The sequence below is a fragment of the Pseudophryne corroboree genome (assembly GCF_028390025.1).
Source record: "Pseudophryne corroboree isolate aPseCor3 chromosome 3 unlocalized genomic scaffold, aPseCor3.hap2 SUPER_3_unloc_3, whole genome shotgun sequence".
Classification (NCBI taxonomy): Eukaryota; Metazoa; Chordata; class Amphibia; order Anura; family Myobatrachidae; genus Pseudophryne; species Pseudophryne corroboree.
In genome coordinates, this window is record NW_026967519.1 from 2577558 (window position 1) to 2595021 (window position 17464).

The following is a 17464-nucleotide window of genomic DNA, read 5'->3' on the forward strand; positions in this document are numbered from 1 at the left end:
GTCAGTGGAGAAACGGGACCATTAACTCTTTAGGAAGTTGGGCCGTTCTCCCCTTTAAGTCCCACGAAGCAGTCATGCTGGTCCCACCCAGCAGTGCCTGAAAACAACAAATAGAAAATAAATTGTAGAAAACTTTTTAGGAGCTTCCCTGAGTGTGACCGGCTCCTCCGGGCACATTTTCTAAACGGAGTCTGGTAGGAGGGGCATAGAGGGAGGAGCCAGTGCACACTATTGATTTCTTAAAGTGCCCAAGACTCCTAGTGGACCCATCTATACCCCATGGCAGTGACAGAGGAGGGTGCAGGATAAGAGATTAGCGCAGTGACAGAGGAGGGGGCGGGATAAGAGATTGGTGTAGTGAGAGAACATAGAGAAAATGTGACTCTGTACTTAGTGTGTATTAGTCACCTGTGCTGATACCTGTAGGGATTTCCTCCTCCTTATACTGCTGATCACCCATCACATATGTCTCTTCTTCTTCTTCTTCATCTATAACTTCAACTTTAATATCAATCAAATCTTCCTCCTAAATAGCTCACAAAATTGTAAAAAAACAACATTTGAATGTGTCTCAATCAAAGAAATGAGATAAAAGAGGAATTTACAAGATCCACAAAATGTCACTAGTGAGCATATATAGTATAGAGTCACTATATTATTCAGTGAGACCCTCCGTTCCGCCTACCTGACCTTCCTGAGATGGAACATATTGCTATCACAAATTCTCTACCAATCATACAGTGTAAGACGTTAGAGTGAAATTAGTAATTCGGTGTTTGGCAAGACCCTCAATTCCACCTACCTGACCCTCCTGTGGGATACACTGGGGTATATTTACTAAGCTCCCGATTTTGACCGAGATGGTGTTTTTTCTTCAAAGTGTCATCTCGGAAATTTACTAAAACTCAAATCACGGCAGTGATGAGGGCATTCGTATTTTTTTGGAAGTCGAAGAAAAAAAATACGAATGAATACACCATCGGTCAAATACGCCTGTTATTTGCTAGAACTCTGTAATTTACTAAAAAGTGTAATTCACAAACACTGCGGGCAATAGGCAAACACTGCCATGAAAAAATACAAAGTGTAAAAAAAAGCCGAAAAAAAACAAACCTGCTTTTTTTTACCGTGTTCTGATAGGCATGCATGGATCCATGAGATCCGTGCATGTTTATCAGTGGGAAGGGGTGGGAAAGTGTTAAATTTTTAGAAAGAAAATGCGTGGGTCCCCCCCCCTAAGCAAAACCAGCCTCGGGCTCTTTGAGCCGGTCCTGGTTCACAAAATATGGGGAAAAAAATGGCTGGGGTTCCCCCATATTTCATAAACCAGCACCGGGCTCTGCGCCTGGTCCTGGTTCCAAAAATACGGGGGACAAAAAGCGTAGGGGTCCCACGTATTTATGAAACCAGCACCGGGCTCCACTAGTCAGGTACATAATGCCACAGCCGAGCCGGGGGACAATTTTATATTGGTCTCTGCGGCCCTGGCATTACATACCCAACTAGTCACCCCTGGCCGGGGTACCCTGGAGGAGTGGGAACCCCTTAAATCAAGGGGTCCCCCCCCTCCAGCCACCCAAGGGCCAGGGGTAAAGCCCGAGGCTGCCCCCCCCCATCCAAGGGCGGCGGATGGGGGGCTGATAGCCTTTTGAAAAAATTAGAATATTGTTTTTAGTAGCAGTACTACAAGTCCCAGCAAGCCTACCCCGCAAGCTGGTACTTGGAGAACCACAAGTACCAGCATGCGGAGTAAAACCGGGCCCACTGGTACCTGTAGTACTACTACTAAAAAAATACCCCCCAAGAAACAGAACACACACCGTGAAAGTAAAATGTTATTACATACATGCACACCACCATACATACATACTTACCTATGTTCACATGAGGGTCGGTCCTCTTCTCCATGTAGAATCCATGGGGTACCTGTGAAAAAAAATGATACTCACATAATCCAGTGTAGATCGGTCCTCTTCTATTCTTTGTATAATCCACGTACTTGGCAAAAAAAAAAAACGGACACCCGACCACGCAATGAAAGGGAACCCATGTTTTCACATGGGACCCCTTTCCCCGTCTGCAGGGACTTCCCCTGACTCCTGTCTAAGAGGGTCCCTTCAGCCAATCAGGGAGCGCCACGTCGTGATTATCAGATGATGTGTATCTAGGTGGCCCCATAGCTGCTCTCTCCATTACACTACATGACAGTCTCCTCTTACCCAGTGATGTGAGGGGCCGGTGATTATCCATCATCACGTCCTTGTACAGACCCCTGTGTTCCTCTATATACTCCCACTCCTCCATGGAGAAATAGACAGTGACATCCTCACACCTTATAGGAACCTGACACACACAATGATACAATCATCACCCAGACACATCCCCTGGTGTTACTGTATAATGTCCCATTCCCAGCAGTCACCTCTCCAGTCATCACCCTGACACATCCCCTGGTGTTACTGTATAATGCCCCATTCCCAGCAGTCACCTCTCCAGCCATCACCCAGACACATCCCCTGGGGTTACTGTATAATATCCCATTCCCAGCAGTCACCTCTCCAGTCATCACCCTGACACATCCCTTGGTGTTACTGTATAATGTCCCATTCTCAGCAGTCACCTCTCTAGTCATCACCCTGACACCTCCCCTGGTGTTACTGTATAATGTCCCATTCCCAGCAGTCACCTCTCCAGTCATCACCCTGACACCTCCCCTGGTGTTACTGTATAATGTCCCATTCCCAGCAGTCACCTCTCCAGTCATCACCATGACACCTCCCCTGGTGTTACTGTATAATGTCCCATTCTCAGCAGTCACCTCTCCAGTCATCACCCAGACACATCCCCTGGTGTTACTGTATAATGTTCCATTCCCAGCAGTCACCTCTCCAGTCATCACCCAGACACATCCCCTGGTGTTACTGTATAATGTCCCATTCCCAGCAGTCACCTCTCCAGTCATCACCATGACACCTCCCCTGGTGTTACTGTATAATGTCCCATTCCCAGCAGTCACCTCTCCAGTCATCACCCAGACACATCCCCTGGTGTTACTGTATAATGTCCCATTCCCAGCAGTCACCTCTCCAGTCATCACCCAGACACATCCCCTGGTGTTACTGTATAATGTCCCATTCCCAGCAGTCACCTCTCCAGTCATCACCCAGACACATCCCCTGGTGTTACTGTATAATGTCCCATTCCCAGCAGTCACCTCTCCAGTCATCACCCAGACACATCCCCCGGTGTTACTGTAAAATGTCCCATTCCCAGCAGCCACCTCTCCAGTCATCACCCAGACACATCCCCTGGTGTTACTGTATAATGTCCCATTCCCAGCAGTCACCTCTCCAGTCATCACCCTGACACATCCCTTGGTGTTATTGTATAATGTCCCATTCTCAGCAGTCACCTCTCCAGTCAGCAGCTGAATGATCTTGTTGGTGAGTTCCAGGATCTTCTGGTCATTGTGTCTCTCATGTATCAGTGAGTGAGGTGGAGGCACCGTGATGGGGCTCTGGGTCCTGCTCAGTCCTCCGGACACACGGGGACAGCTGCTGGGTGTCTCCCGCTGACTAGATGTCTTCTTCACCACTGTGTAATTCTGTATACACAATTATAAACATTATGACAGTCCAGTGGTCACATTTTCATCGGTCATCGGCAACATGGTCCATAGCAACAGTATTCATACATTTAACTGTATCCTGGTAAAGCTTTGGGAACACAACTCAGTGTGACATTCCCAGGCTTCCTCAACTCCCCAGTCATGTCCCTGTGTTAGTTATAGAGATAAGAGTGATGTCACTGTGATGCTCCCAGACTCCCTCACCTCCGCAGTCAGGTCGCTGTTTTAGTAATAGAGATAAGAGTAACGTCACTGTGACACTCCCAGGCTCCCTCACCTCCCCAGCCATGTCCCTGTGTTAGTAATAGAGATAAGGGTGACGTCACTGTGACACTCCCAGACTTCCTCACTACCCCAGTCAGGTCCCTGTGTTAGTAATAGAGATAAGAGTGATGTCACGGTGACGCTCCCAGACTCCCTCACCTCCCCAGTCATGTCCCTGTGTTAGTAATAGAGATGAGAGTGATGTCACTGTGATGCTCCCAGACTCCCTCATCTCCCCAGTCAGGTCCCAGTGTTAGTAATAGAGATAAGAGTGATGTCACGGTGACGCTCCCAGACTACCTCACCTCCCCAGTCAGGTCCCTGTGTTAGTAATAGAGATAAGAGTGATGTCACAGTGACGCTCCCAGACTACCTCACCTCCCCAGTTAGGTCCCTGTGTTAGTAATAGAGATAAGAGTGATGTCACAGTGACGCTCCCAGACTACCTCACCTCCTCAGTCAGCAGATGGATGATCTCCAGAGTGAGACTTAATATCTGCTCGGTAATATGACTTCTGCCCTTGTCCATCATGAAGCCTTTAACATTGGAGTCTAGTCTCGGTGAATATAAGGGTGAGGTGACCTAGGCAGACAGAGATACAGGTTTAAATAGTACAGGTAATAATGTAACTATTTATTATTACTTTAATAAAGCTCTGTACAGAGTAAGTAATACATTCAGGAAATTCACTTCTGACCCCTGACGGATCACATGGCACCGCTATTCCCATTCCTATCTGGAGGCACCAGTACACAATAAGTGGCACCTACCTTCATGCTTGAAACTGCCACCACCCTATAGATTATAAGCATGCAGGAAGCGTCCTCCTCCCGCATTACCTTTATGCTAATACTCTGGTTCTATGACTGTGTTTGTCTCCAATTGTAAAGCGCTCTGGAGTATTTTGCCGCTAGAAATGTCTATAGTAAATAAAAGTAATCATCCATACTTAGGTCCAGATTGTAAATGTCAGCCTGTGAGGTGTCATAACAAAAAGATCCCAGTTATTCTATAAAACGATTCTAGACCGGTATAATGAACAGCTAGTCTGCAACTTATACCCCTTTCACACTGAAGCCCCAACTCTGACCCGTGTCGGACACGGGATACTGAACACGGATCAGAACTGGGGCTTCAGCTATACTTACCCCTTTTACTCCGCCCCCGGGACCCGAGTAGTCACCGCTCACACAGGACGCTTGGAGACAACATCAAGTGCTCCTGAATCCGCAGCCTTTTAGGCAAGACCTGGGTCATCAACGACCCCGGTCTGCCTTTTACACTGCAGCCGACCCGCATAACCCTGGTTCCAACCCAGGTAGCAACCCGAGATGTACGACCTGGGCTGACCCTTTCACACCGAGCCTGAACCCTAGGTACTCGGCTCTGGTTGAAACACTATTACCACGGGATCTTACAGTTAGCCGGGATATAAGCTATTATACAGTGGCATATCTATAGGGTGTGCGGTACATGCAGGCCCCTGAGTCAAACTTTTTCTGTCTGCTGCTCCCATGGTTCCAAAAAATTATCCCCAGCTGTCCCGACTGGTACCCAGTCTTGCAAAATAACACCCTCGATATCAAAAAAACAATTACCACGGCTCTGAATTTGGATTCACTTTGGCGTGCTTTCTTCATTCTGTATCAGGATGGTGTTTTCCAGTGCAGACACTGGCGTTTTGTCTCAAGATCGCACTGGAAGATCCACGGTTCATCACAGAAAATAACTATCTAAAAAACGTGAATCCGTGTGCATTTGTTCTAAAATGTCTGTACAAATTTGCTTTCGATTTTCTCTCTGCTTGGCGGTAAGAAGCCTTGGAACCATCTTGGCACAAACTTTTGTCATGTTAAGATCTGGTTGCAAAACTTACTTTCTCGACGTTTACCATTTCTGCTATCATTCAGATGCTGAGTCGATGGTCAATTCGAACTATTTTCTCAATTATTTCCATTTGTTTTTGATGTGCAAGGCCTTCTGGGACGTTCATCATCTTCGACCTCCTCACAACCATCACTAAATATTTTGTGCCTCCCAAACATACGTGCACATGATAAACAATCTGCCCCGTAGGCCTCAGTTAGCAAACGGAAAGAATCGGTGGGCATTTTCACGGCACACGGAAAAAAAACACTTCTCAGAACACTGTGTGACAGCAAGCTATCTGTGTGAGAGGGGTGACTCTTGCAAAACCCCATTGTGATAGTCCAAGGTCAGTGTTTTAAATAAAAACCAGACGTCTCTCATCCTAACCATCTGTACGATCCATTTGGCACGTCCACCCTACTTAGGTCAAAAGTCACTAGGTCGACCACTATTGGTCGATATTGACATGGACAAATGGTCGACACGTGAAAATGGTCGACACATGAAAAAGGTCGACATGGCTTTTTAAAAAAAATATAGATTTTTACCTTTTTCATACTTTACTATCCACGTGGACTACGATTGGGAATAGTAACCTGCCCGCAGTTTGCTCATACAAGGGGACGCGGTACACAAATTGGGGTTCATGGTCATGTTACGGAAAAAATGACACCAAAAACAGTTCAAAAGTCCGTGTCGACCTTTTCATGTGTCGACTATTTATCTATGTCAATGTCGACCAATAGTGGTCAACCTAATGACTGTCGACTTTAACATGGTCGACCATTCATACCGGAACCGTGCGATGCTCACTGTGTCATCTGTGTCACTCCTGTCTGTCTGCCCCTCCCCTTTAGAATGTAAGCTCTCACGAGCAGGGCCCTCTTCCCTCATGTGCTTATCCTCTTACTTGGACTGTCTTCTACACCATAATCTCATCAGGATGCTGACCGCCGGGATCCCAGCCGCGGCAAAGCATGCCCAACCCCTCCCTACAACGCACATAACCCTCGGTTTCTGCCACCCGGGTCATGTCCGCTCATACAGCAATGTTTATATACCATGTACCTGTCCTGCACTGTCTTGTACTAAATGGGCGGGTACACACCTGACGATGTGCAGCCAATATATCGATCGGGCGTTCACATCGTCAAGTGTGTACGCACTACATCGTGAACAATGCGCGCCACCGTGGGCCGTTACCGACATCCCCCGTCGCCTGTGCATGCCGTAAAATCTGGGAATGTCAGTAACGATGCCACACAGTACAGTGCGCCCCTCTCCTCGCTGCTCCCCCCCGCCACCATTCGCCGCTGCCGGCCTTGATAGGCGCTGCGGGACCCTTGTAACAACAATAATAATAATAATAATAATAGATCAGAGCCAAGACCCCTACAGGAAGACAGCTCTGTAATAACAGTAGGACACTCAGCAGACAATAATAATAGTAATAATAATACATGATACATATAATTACCTGTCCCAGGGGGGAGCACTCAGCTCAGTGACACAGACCCTGCAGCAGCACACCTGAAGATATAACACACACTGGGGCTAATGGGAGCAGTACAGTGTACTTATAGTAGGGGATTCTGGGAATTGTAGTCATGTCTCAGTATCAACAATCCGGCTTTAGCTGTCTGCCAGACTACAACAAAATGGCCGCCGCTTTTCCTGTACCCAATGTTTACTCACATGATTTCTGCATCAAGGCGACAAGCGAGGCCGGTAATGGCGCCCTGCCGTGTACGGATGTCTATTCCCCTAAGGTGCAGAGGGTGAGAGGCTGCGTCTCATTGTCGCAAGCCCGGCTTGCGGGAGGCAGGAGCCACGGCATCATGGCCGCCGCCCTCCTGCACTGCGGACATGATGTGCTATACGAGTTTCCATAGTGTCTCATTCCGGCTTTCTAGTTGCTGGTCACGTGTGTTACTGTAGACACTGTGACGTCACACACTATATATGAGTAGTAGGTCTGGGTGGCAGAACTAGCAGCAGTAGCATATCTCTGGAGAGGGTCATGTTGGGAGTGATGCAGTAGTAGTAGTATTATACTAGATACAGACCTGGCACCTGCTGCTGCCGCCCTCAATATCACCAGAGTGGGGAGTGGTAAGTGTGCCCAGTTGGGGAGCGGTGTATATGCCCAGATGTCACATGCACAGTGGGGGTGGGGAGTGCTATGGTAAGTGTGAGTGTAGATTGATAGATCAATTCGACATCAACATGGTAGACAGTCAGTAGGTCAGCACCAGATGGTAGACAAATGGTCGGCACACAAAAAGTCGACACAATGGGTTTTTTTTTAGCCTAACCGTCCCCTCCCGCAGACTAGTTAAACACCTGCCACCCCCCCCCCCCCCTCCCTCACCCCCAAACCCCTATCCGGTATCCTAACCCTCCGCCCTGCAGCCTAATCTTAAATCTCCCCCCTCAGACTATCCCCTGCAAACTAATTCGATACACCCCACCCACCGCCTAACCATAACACCCTCACCCACAGCCTATTCCTACCCTCCCCCCCATGCCTAACCCTAGCTCTAATCCTCACCCTCAAAATCATGAAAAACCGTTTGTGTAGATCTTTTCTTGTGTTGACCATTTGACTGTCGACCTTTTAAACCCATCGAATGAAGTCACTGTCGACCGTATTACTGTCTGTCTACCATTTAGATACTGGTAAGTGTACTCACTATACATCTTTTCATAGATTTTATAGTGATAGATTAAAATAAATAAATAAGAAAAACATAGATCTTTTACCTGCTGGAAGACACGTAAATCACTTATTACACTGAAATACGCGACTCAGTCTCTCCGTGTTCTCACACTGCTCCTGCTGACATTTCTGTGGCTGGTCAGCTCTGCCGCCAGGATCCGGTCTCTAGGTCGACATGCATTAGGCCGACATGCTTACTAGGTCAACATGACAAAAAGTCCACTGAGTTTTTCACAATTTTTTTCTTATCTTTTAACTTTTTCATACTTTACGATCCACATGGACTACAATTGGGAAAGGTAACCTGCGCAGAGCCCTGCGAGGGGACACGGTGCACTAATTGGGGTTCCCGGTCACTGTACGAAGAAAACAACACAAAAAAACCCTCATGTCGACCTAATGCTTGTGTCGATCTATTTTAGGTGTCAACCTAGTTACTGTTGACCTATAATGGCCGACCTATACACTGTCGATCGAAGTGTGGTCAACCCTATGAACCACACCCTGTGCCGCCACTGGCTGCCGTGCCGCTCTCCTCCGTTCCTCTAATCCTTGGACCTGAGTCAGATGTGGACGGGGGTGCGCTGATATGTTAATCCAGCAGGAGGCGTCTGACATAAATATACGCCTCCTGCTTATTTTTGTGATTTGTGTTGCGTCACCTGGGGTCGCGCAAGATGGCCGCCACAGATCCAACAAAGAGGCCAGGAAATCTGTGTATTCTTTCGGAGATCACGGCTTCGTCACTCCCCCAAAACGGAGGCGTCATGTCACCCCCAAACGGCAGCAGACTGTCAATCACTGACAGGTTGCAGCATATCTGCTACCAACGTCACAGACTTGTACAGCACATGCACAAAGTACCGCATTATCATCCCCGTGTGTAGAAATAGGGACTTCCCCAATGTGATGATGCTATCGGTGCTTAGAGTTGATGCTTTGACCCAACAATGGACATCCCTGCTGTGCCCTGGCGGGACAGCCAAGGAGGGGGGCGGTGTTGAGTGGGGGGGGGGAGGAGGCTAAGCTCCTCTCGCCCTGTGCTGGCATATAAATAAACATCTGCGTCTATGACATCAATGACGGAGAGCCATTGGATCTCTACCATCGATGGCAAAACCTTTGGCCATATCTGGCCAACCATCGATGGTCGATGACCGTTCAGTATCAGGTCAGTTTAACTTGCCTCACCTCTGTCTCACTGGTGAAATCACTAGCCAATGGCATAAGAGTGCGGCATAAGAGAGGCCGGGTGCTAGTCCACACTGCCTGCTTCAGAGGTGGCCTCACTGCCGATGTCTGTCGTAGTGGAGCAAGTTTTGATGCTTCAAGTCATGGTGGGGTCTTATGTATACTGTTTCAGTGTCCCGAGTAGCACTTCATCAGGGCATAATAACAGACCGTGTCAATAGCCTATATTATGTCAGGTGATACCTGGCGCACCAGGTTTTGCCTGTTGAGCAGTGATATCGCCCAGGATGTTTGCATCTCAATGTAGTTTTATATGGCCTGGGCTGGAATGATAGGCAAGGACCACTCTCTAACTATGGAGGTATGTGGACAGGGGGGAGACTGCCACATGTTCGCAAGGAGTTACCTCTTGGGACGCAAGAGATAGGTCCACCTCTCCCTCTTGTGGGGTAAAGGTTGGGCCTATTTCAGGACTCAACCTCAGGGCCTGGTTCAGAAATAGCAGCAATGTTGATGTACGCAGTGGAGCAATTTTCTTTTATACTGCTGCTCCTGTTCCAATTATCATCGATGATGCCGCAGGACTGAGTCTACCTCTGCACCACTGCTGCTACTGCCAATGCCTGTAAGTGCTTCCTTCAGCCTCCCGCCACCACCAGGGTCTATTGCTTATTGCTGCGCAGGTAAGGCTGAGAGGTTAGCGTGCTGCGAGGGGGAACAAGGAATGAATCTACTTCTGGACAATGGGGGTCATTCCAACCCGATCGCTCGCTGCAGTTTGTCACAGCGCTGCAAGCGGGTCGGAATTGCGCATGCGCCGGCGCACTATGTCAGCTTTCGTTGCCTAGCGATCACCTCTGAGACAGAGGCGGTCGCTGGGCGGGAGGGGGCTGAACCGCAGCGTCAAGCCGCCATTTAGGGGGAGCGGTCCGGACGGACCAGTGGGGGGGGGGGGGGGGGGGGCACGGCAGGCCAGTGGCAGCGACAACTCCCGGCCAGCCACAGGTACTGCGCTGGCCGGGAGTTACTCCTCAAATACAAAAGCATCGCCGCTGTGCGATGCTTTTGTGTTTTTGCGGGGGGGAAGGGGGCCGGAACTGACATGCGGGGCGGACTAGCCCTGTGCTGGGCATCCCCCCGCATGTCAGGGAAGACGATCGGAGCTGTGCCAACTCTAAATGACCCCCAATGTCCTTTTCAATACCCTGCAGTCACCCAGCGCAAGAAATCCTTTCCCTTTGCCTGGTGCGCAGTACTTTTAGCACCTTCTTGGCGCACATGGCTGGTTCCAAAGAGTCCTCCCTTTATTGCATAGTCCTGCTCAGGTGACAGGAATTTAGACCACTTTGGGGTAAATAAATGAATTATATTTATAATAGTGCACGTTGGTGTAATTCATTATGGGCCTAATTCAGTAAGGATTGCAGATTCTTCTTTTTAGCTGAATCTGCAATCCTTGCAATTACATGCTAGGAGCCGCCCATCGCAGGGCAAGGACGCCCAGCATGCTACCAGCCGCCCGCCCACTGTGATCACGCTGTACTTGCAATCGCACCGCAATTACAGCGTGATCGCAGAAACTGTGGATGCCTCCTGACGACGCAGCCTGGCTGTGATGGCAGGAGTCCAGCCGCCATTTTTTCGATCACAGCGGCTGCCCCGAAAACGCTTGCTGACATGCCCCAGTTTCTCCAACACCACCTCGAAAACGCTCGGTCGGACTTCTGCATCCACCTCTAAATCAGTCCATCTGTGTAATTCTCAAATTAGAGTTCTAGTTTACACAAACACCTTTTACAACATGATGTCTTCATATGAGCAGCTTTCAAATGGGGGATAATGTCTCTGAAAGGTGGCGAACAGAGAACTATATTTATATAAACCAGTGATTTTCAACCTACATCAACTTGTGACACACTGAACAAGACTTTAAAATTGCCAAGGCACTGAATCAGTCCCCCGCAGGAAAACACAGACACACTGGCCTCCACAGGAACAAACCAAAAACATTAGCCCCTGCAGTAATAAATATAACACAATAGCCACCACATAAAACCCCCCACAATGCACAGTAATAAATAAAAATGGTCCCCATAGTAAAACCACACACACACACACACACACACACACACACGCCCCTACAGTGAAGAAAAGAATAATACACACTGGCCCCCACAGTAATAAAAACACAATGGCAGTAAACCTAAAAAAACATAATGGCCCCCACATTTAAAAAAACAACACATTGGCGCCCACGGTAAAAGAAGACACACACATTGGTCACCTTAGATAAATTGTTCCCATCAGAAAAAAAAAATAACACATTAACCCCCATAGTAATAAATAAAACACAAAGCCCCACAAAGAAAAATACAATGGCCCCACAGGAGTAAAATAAATCACAGTGGCCACTGCATTTAAAAAAAAAGGCCACCCATTTCAAAAAACACAAATGAACCCTACAGTTAAACAGTAATAATAACACACAATAACCCCCACAGTAAAAAAATAAAAATAAATAAAGGCCCCACAGTTATAAAAAAAAAAAAAGTGGTCCCCACAGGTAAAAAAAAGAAACCACTGGTACCACACTGAAGGAAAAAAAATGGCCCCCATATTAAAACATAAAACACAATAGCCCCCAATATAAAAAGAAAAAAAAGCACCCCCACAGTTAAGAAAAAAATAAAACATACTTGTCCTCAGAGTAAAATACAATGGCATTGGCCCCATAGTAAAAAGAGAATAAAACATAATGCCCCCCACAGTAAAAATTGTATATATAAATAAAAATAATGACCACCACAGTACAAAAAAAATAAAATAAGACACAACGGCCCCAAAGTAAAATCAAAAATAAAACCCTGACTCCCCCCCCTCAATAACTAAATAAAAATAAAATAAATAAATGTATGTGTATATATATATATATATATATATATATATATATATATATAAAGATATATATATATATATATATATATATATATACTACAATGGTCACCACATTAAAAAAAATAAACTACAGTGGCCCCCACAATAACATAAATGGCCCCCGCAAAAAATACAATAGCCCCCACATTTAAAAAAATATATATATTGCCCCAGTCCACCGCAAGAGACCTACCCAACTTGTCAGTAGCAGAGTAGAGGGCCTAATTCAGACCTCATTGTAGCAGCAAATTTGTTAGCGACGAGTCATTTCCATCAGGCTGCGCTGCTGTTGATCCCCACGGGTCAAAGGAGCATATGATGGGCTCCTCCAATCAGAGCGCAGCACAATCTCCTCTGACCCCTATGCGGAGTCTCATGTACCCAGTAGTGCATTGCCCTGATTCTCTGTATGTAACTGCTGAGCCCCATTAACCCGCCTGCAGCCACCGCCAGGTTAGTCTAGTCAGAAACCTCCTAAAACCAGGACAGGTGTAGGTACATGGCTGCAGAGGGCTCATCTTCTAGAGGGCCGCAGATTCGGAATACAGGACTGGGTCCTGGTGACCACGGATGCCAGCCTTCGGGGCTGGGGAGCAGTCACACAGGGAAGAAATTTCCAAGGGCTGTGGTCTCCTCAGGAGATTTCACTATACATAAATATCCTGGAGCTAAGAGCCATTTACAATGCCCTAAGCCAAGCAAGACCCCTGCTTCAAAACAAACCGGTACTGATCCAATCAGACAACATCACGGCGGTCGCCCATGTAAACAGACAGGGCGGCACAAGAAGCAGGAGGGCAATGGCAGAAGCCACAAGGATTCTCCGATGGGCGGAAAATCACGTGCTAGCACTGTCAGCAGTGTTCATTCCGGGTGTGGACAACTGGGAAGCAGACTTCCTCAGCAGACACGACCTTCACCCGGGAGAGTGGGGACATCATCCAGAAGTCTTCCAATTGATTGTAAACCGGTGGGAAAGACCACAGGTGGATATGATGGCGTCCCGCCTCAACAAAAAGCTAAAAAGATATTGCGCCAGGTCTGCCTCTTATTCCCAAGGTGCTGAGAATAATACGAAGAGGAGGAGTGAGAACTATACTCGTGGTTCCGGATTGGCCAAGAAAGAACTTGGTACCCGGAACTTCAAGAGATGCTCTCAGAGCACCCATGGCCTCTACCGCTACGGCGGGACCTGCTGCAGCAGGGGCCCTGCCTGTACCAAGACTTACCGCGGCTGCGTTTGACGGCATGGCGGTTGAACGCCGGATCCTGAAGGAAAAAGGTATTCCGGAGGAAGTCATCCCTACCCTGATCAAGGCCAGGAAGGATGTCACTGCAAACCACTATCAACGCATTTGGCGAAAATATGTGGCCCCAACGGAGGAATTTCAACTGGGTCGACAAGCAGGAGTGACGATGGGCCTCAAATTGGGGGCCATTAAGGTCCAGATTTCGGCTCTGTCGATTTTCTTCCAGAAAGAACTGGCTTCACTGCCTGAAGTTCAGACATTTGTCAAGGGAGTGCTGCATATTCAGCCTCCTTACGTGCCTCCAGTGGCACCTTGGGATCTCAATGTGGTTTTGGGATTCCTGAAGTCACACTGGTTTGAGCCACTTAAAACCGTGGATTTAAAATATCTCACGTGGAAGGTGGTCATGTTGTTGGCCCTGGCTTCGGCCAGGCGTGTATCACAGTTGGCGGCTTTGTCATGTAAAAGCCCTTATCTGATTTTCCATATGGATAGGGCAGAGTTGAGGACTCGTCCTCAGTTTCTCCCGAAGGTGGTATCAGCTTTTCACGTGAACCAGCCTATTGTGTTGCCTGCGGCTACTAGGGACTTGGAGGATTCCAAGTTACTGGACGTAGTCAGGGCCCTGAAAATTTATGTTTCCAGGACGGCTGGAGTCAGGAAAACTGACTCGCTGTTTATCCTGTATGCACCCAATAAGCTGGGTGCTCCTGCTTCTAAGCAGACTATTGCTCGCTGGATTTGTAGCACTATTCAGCTTGCGCATTCTGCGGTAGGACTACCGCAGCCTAAATCAGTAAAAGCTCACTCCACAAGGAAGGTAGGCTCATCTTGGGCGGCTACTTGGTCAGGGTCTAACACTTTTGCTAAATTTTACAAATTTGATACCCTGGCTGAGGAGGACCTTGAGTTTGCTCATTCGGTGCTGCAGAGTCATCCGCACTCTCCCGCCCGTTTGGGAGCTTTGGTATAATCTTCATGGTCCTTACGGAGTCCCCAGGATCCACTAGGACGTCAGAGAAAATAAGAATTTACTCACCGGTAATTCTATTTCTCGTAGTCCGTAGTGGATGCTGGGCGCCCATCCCAAGTGCGGATTGTCTGCAATGCTTGTAAATAGTTATTGTTAAACCAATCGGGTTGTTATTGCGAGCCATCTGTTCAGAGGCTCCGTTGTTATCATACTGTTAACCGGGGTTCATATCACGAGTTGTACGGTGTGATTGGTGTGGCTGGTATGAGTCTTACCCGGGATTCAAAATCCTTCCTTATTGTGTCAGCTCTTCCGGGCACAGTATCTTATCTGAGGTCTGGAGGAGGGTCATAAGGGGAGGAGCCAGTGCACACCTGATAGTCCTGAATCTTTCTTTAGAGTGCCCAGTCTCCTGCGGAGCCCGTCTATTCCCCATGGTCCTTATGGAGTCCCCAGCATCCACTACGGACTACGAGAAATAGAATTACCGGTGAGTAAATTCTTATTTTTTATTCAGTTTAAAAAACAAACAAAAAAAATGGCTCAGCAAGAAGAGAAAATGGAAAAGTACGCAAGCAGGTAATTTGCAGACGCACAAAGCAAGAAAAATAAAAAAACACCACGAGATAAAAATACACATTCAAACAGAACTCCAGGGTTGAAGACAAAAGTAAGAAATAATATATCCATCAAACATATAGGTCAAAGACCCCAAAGAAAACCCAGCATTAACATGGAAAGGCTAAAATAGAATGCTTCAGATGGGTGGTATTCATGTGACCGGCGGTCGGGAGACCGACAGTCACATGACCTCCTCCAGCATCCCAACCCCTCACTATCCCAGTGGTCGGCATGCCGACCAACAGAGATTATTTCCACTCGTGGGTGTCCACGACACCCATGGAGTGGGAATAGAACCCGTGGCTTCACTCGCCCCTCCCTGCCAGGATCCCGGCGTCGGTAAGCTGAGGTCAGCCGTACTACACTCCTTCAGATGATCACTTTTTCCAGAAATGTCTTACCAAGCAAACTGACATGTGGAACCAAGGAACATATTGATGCGTCATGGCAACATAAGAGCACAAGGAGTAAATGGACAAGCATTAGCAATACAAATGCACTAAAAGGCCCTCTAAGTGATGGAGAAACGGAGGGGGGTGAATAAGTGGGATGTGGTCCACATCCCGACGGTCTATATGCCGGCAGTCAGGTGACCGACACTGGAATCCCGAGACCACTCAGAACCTCGACCGCCGGCTTCCCGAAGGTAAGTACTGGGGTGAGGGTTAGGGCCTTGGGGGGTTAGGGATAGGCACCATAGGGTTAGGCATAGCCGCTACCGCTCTCTGTGTTTAGTCCTAGTCGCTGATTTAGCCGTTCAGATAATTGAAGAACAATGAAGTCTCTTTGATAGATTTATTGCAGTTTGAAATTCACAGGGCTCACGATAAAAGAATATCATGAACTGAACATTGACACATTGATTTCATCTTATATACTTGTCATTACAGCGTTACATGATCCAGTCAAATTAGCAGACCAATCGTATACATAAACCAATCACAATTCATTTATCAGAATATATTATTAATTCATATACTCCCCTTATGGGGGATTTCCAATTAATTAGCTCAACATCTTGTGATTATGACTGTTTAATATCAAATTACATTTTACCTTTCACCTACTTTTAATTATCCTTATTCTGCAAAATACAATTCCTTATTTTGCAAAATACTAGCTAACCGCAGTCTCATGATACACTGCGCAGCTGGCCTTCACTTCTTGTTTTGGCTAAAAATCAAAGTTTCTGCAAACATTAAAATCACTTTTAAAACAACAGTTTCTTTTAAGCAATAGACAAACTGACATCCAGCTTCCATTTTGTATTCACTTATCCATATCACCGCCACCCCAGGTGGGTTAGGGTAGGGGGCAGGCGAGGGGTAAATTAATTACCCCCATCCTGTGTCGGCACTTTAAAAATCTGGATGCCTCGGTCGGTCATCTGACCGCCGGCATTCCTTATCACACCCGAATAAGCAGTGTGTTGACTTCTGTGATCAGTTGTCAGTGGCCGGGTAGTCTAAACAATTGGCAGTGACAAGACAAAGTCTACAATAGGCTGCCCCTCTTTCTCTGGGTTGGAAGTTAGATCTGTCCACCTGTAAGGTGCCTAGCTCAACATGTAAAGCCAAAGTAGTCTCAAAAGAGTCAAAAAGGGAAACTCCCACAAGGTGTAAATTAGCACAGCAGTAGCAGGGACACCTACCATCGTCGGAAGTCCAACAGACAGCTTCCACTGATAGAAAACAGAAACCGCTATAGCTGTGGTACACCTCCAGGTCTTAAACCGCAGGAAGAACCTGCTGAAGCCCTGACATGATTCCCAGACAAGTAATAAGAAGTCCCCACTCTTTTCTAACATTTAAAGGGCCTAATTCAAGGTTAATTGCAAAGGCAAAAATGTTCCTCTAATGGGCAAAACCATGTGCACTGCAGGTGGGGGGGGGGGGGGGGGGGGCATATATCACATGTGCAGAGATAGTTAGATTTGGGTGGGTTATATTGTTTCTGTGCAGGGTAAATACTGGCTGCTTTATTTTTACACTGCAAACTAGATTTCCGTTTGAAC

At 47.3% G+C, this 17464-nt stretch overlaps 1 protein-coding gene across 1 annotated transcript in view; it reads right to left on the reverse strand.

The window, feature by feature from the left end:
- Positions 1-7335, reverse strand: part of LOC134984001 (zinc finger protein 135-like) — a 41033-nt gene extending 33698 nt beyond the window's left edge. The window contains exons 1-4 of the mRNA XM_063949660.1: positions 7240-7335; positions 4344-4475; positions 3413-3604; positions 409-526 (exon numbers count right to left, since the gene is read on the reverse strand). Coding sequence (XP_063805730.1) covers positions 409-526; positions 3413-3604; positions 4344-4424 — 391 coding nt within the window. The 5' untranslated portion in view covers positions 4425-4475; positions 7240-7335. The remainder of the gene's footprint in view (positions 1-408; positions 527-3412; positions 3605-4343; positions 4476-7239) is intronic.
- Positions 7336-17464: the final 10129 nt, after the last annotated feature.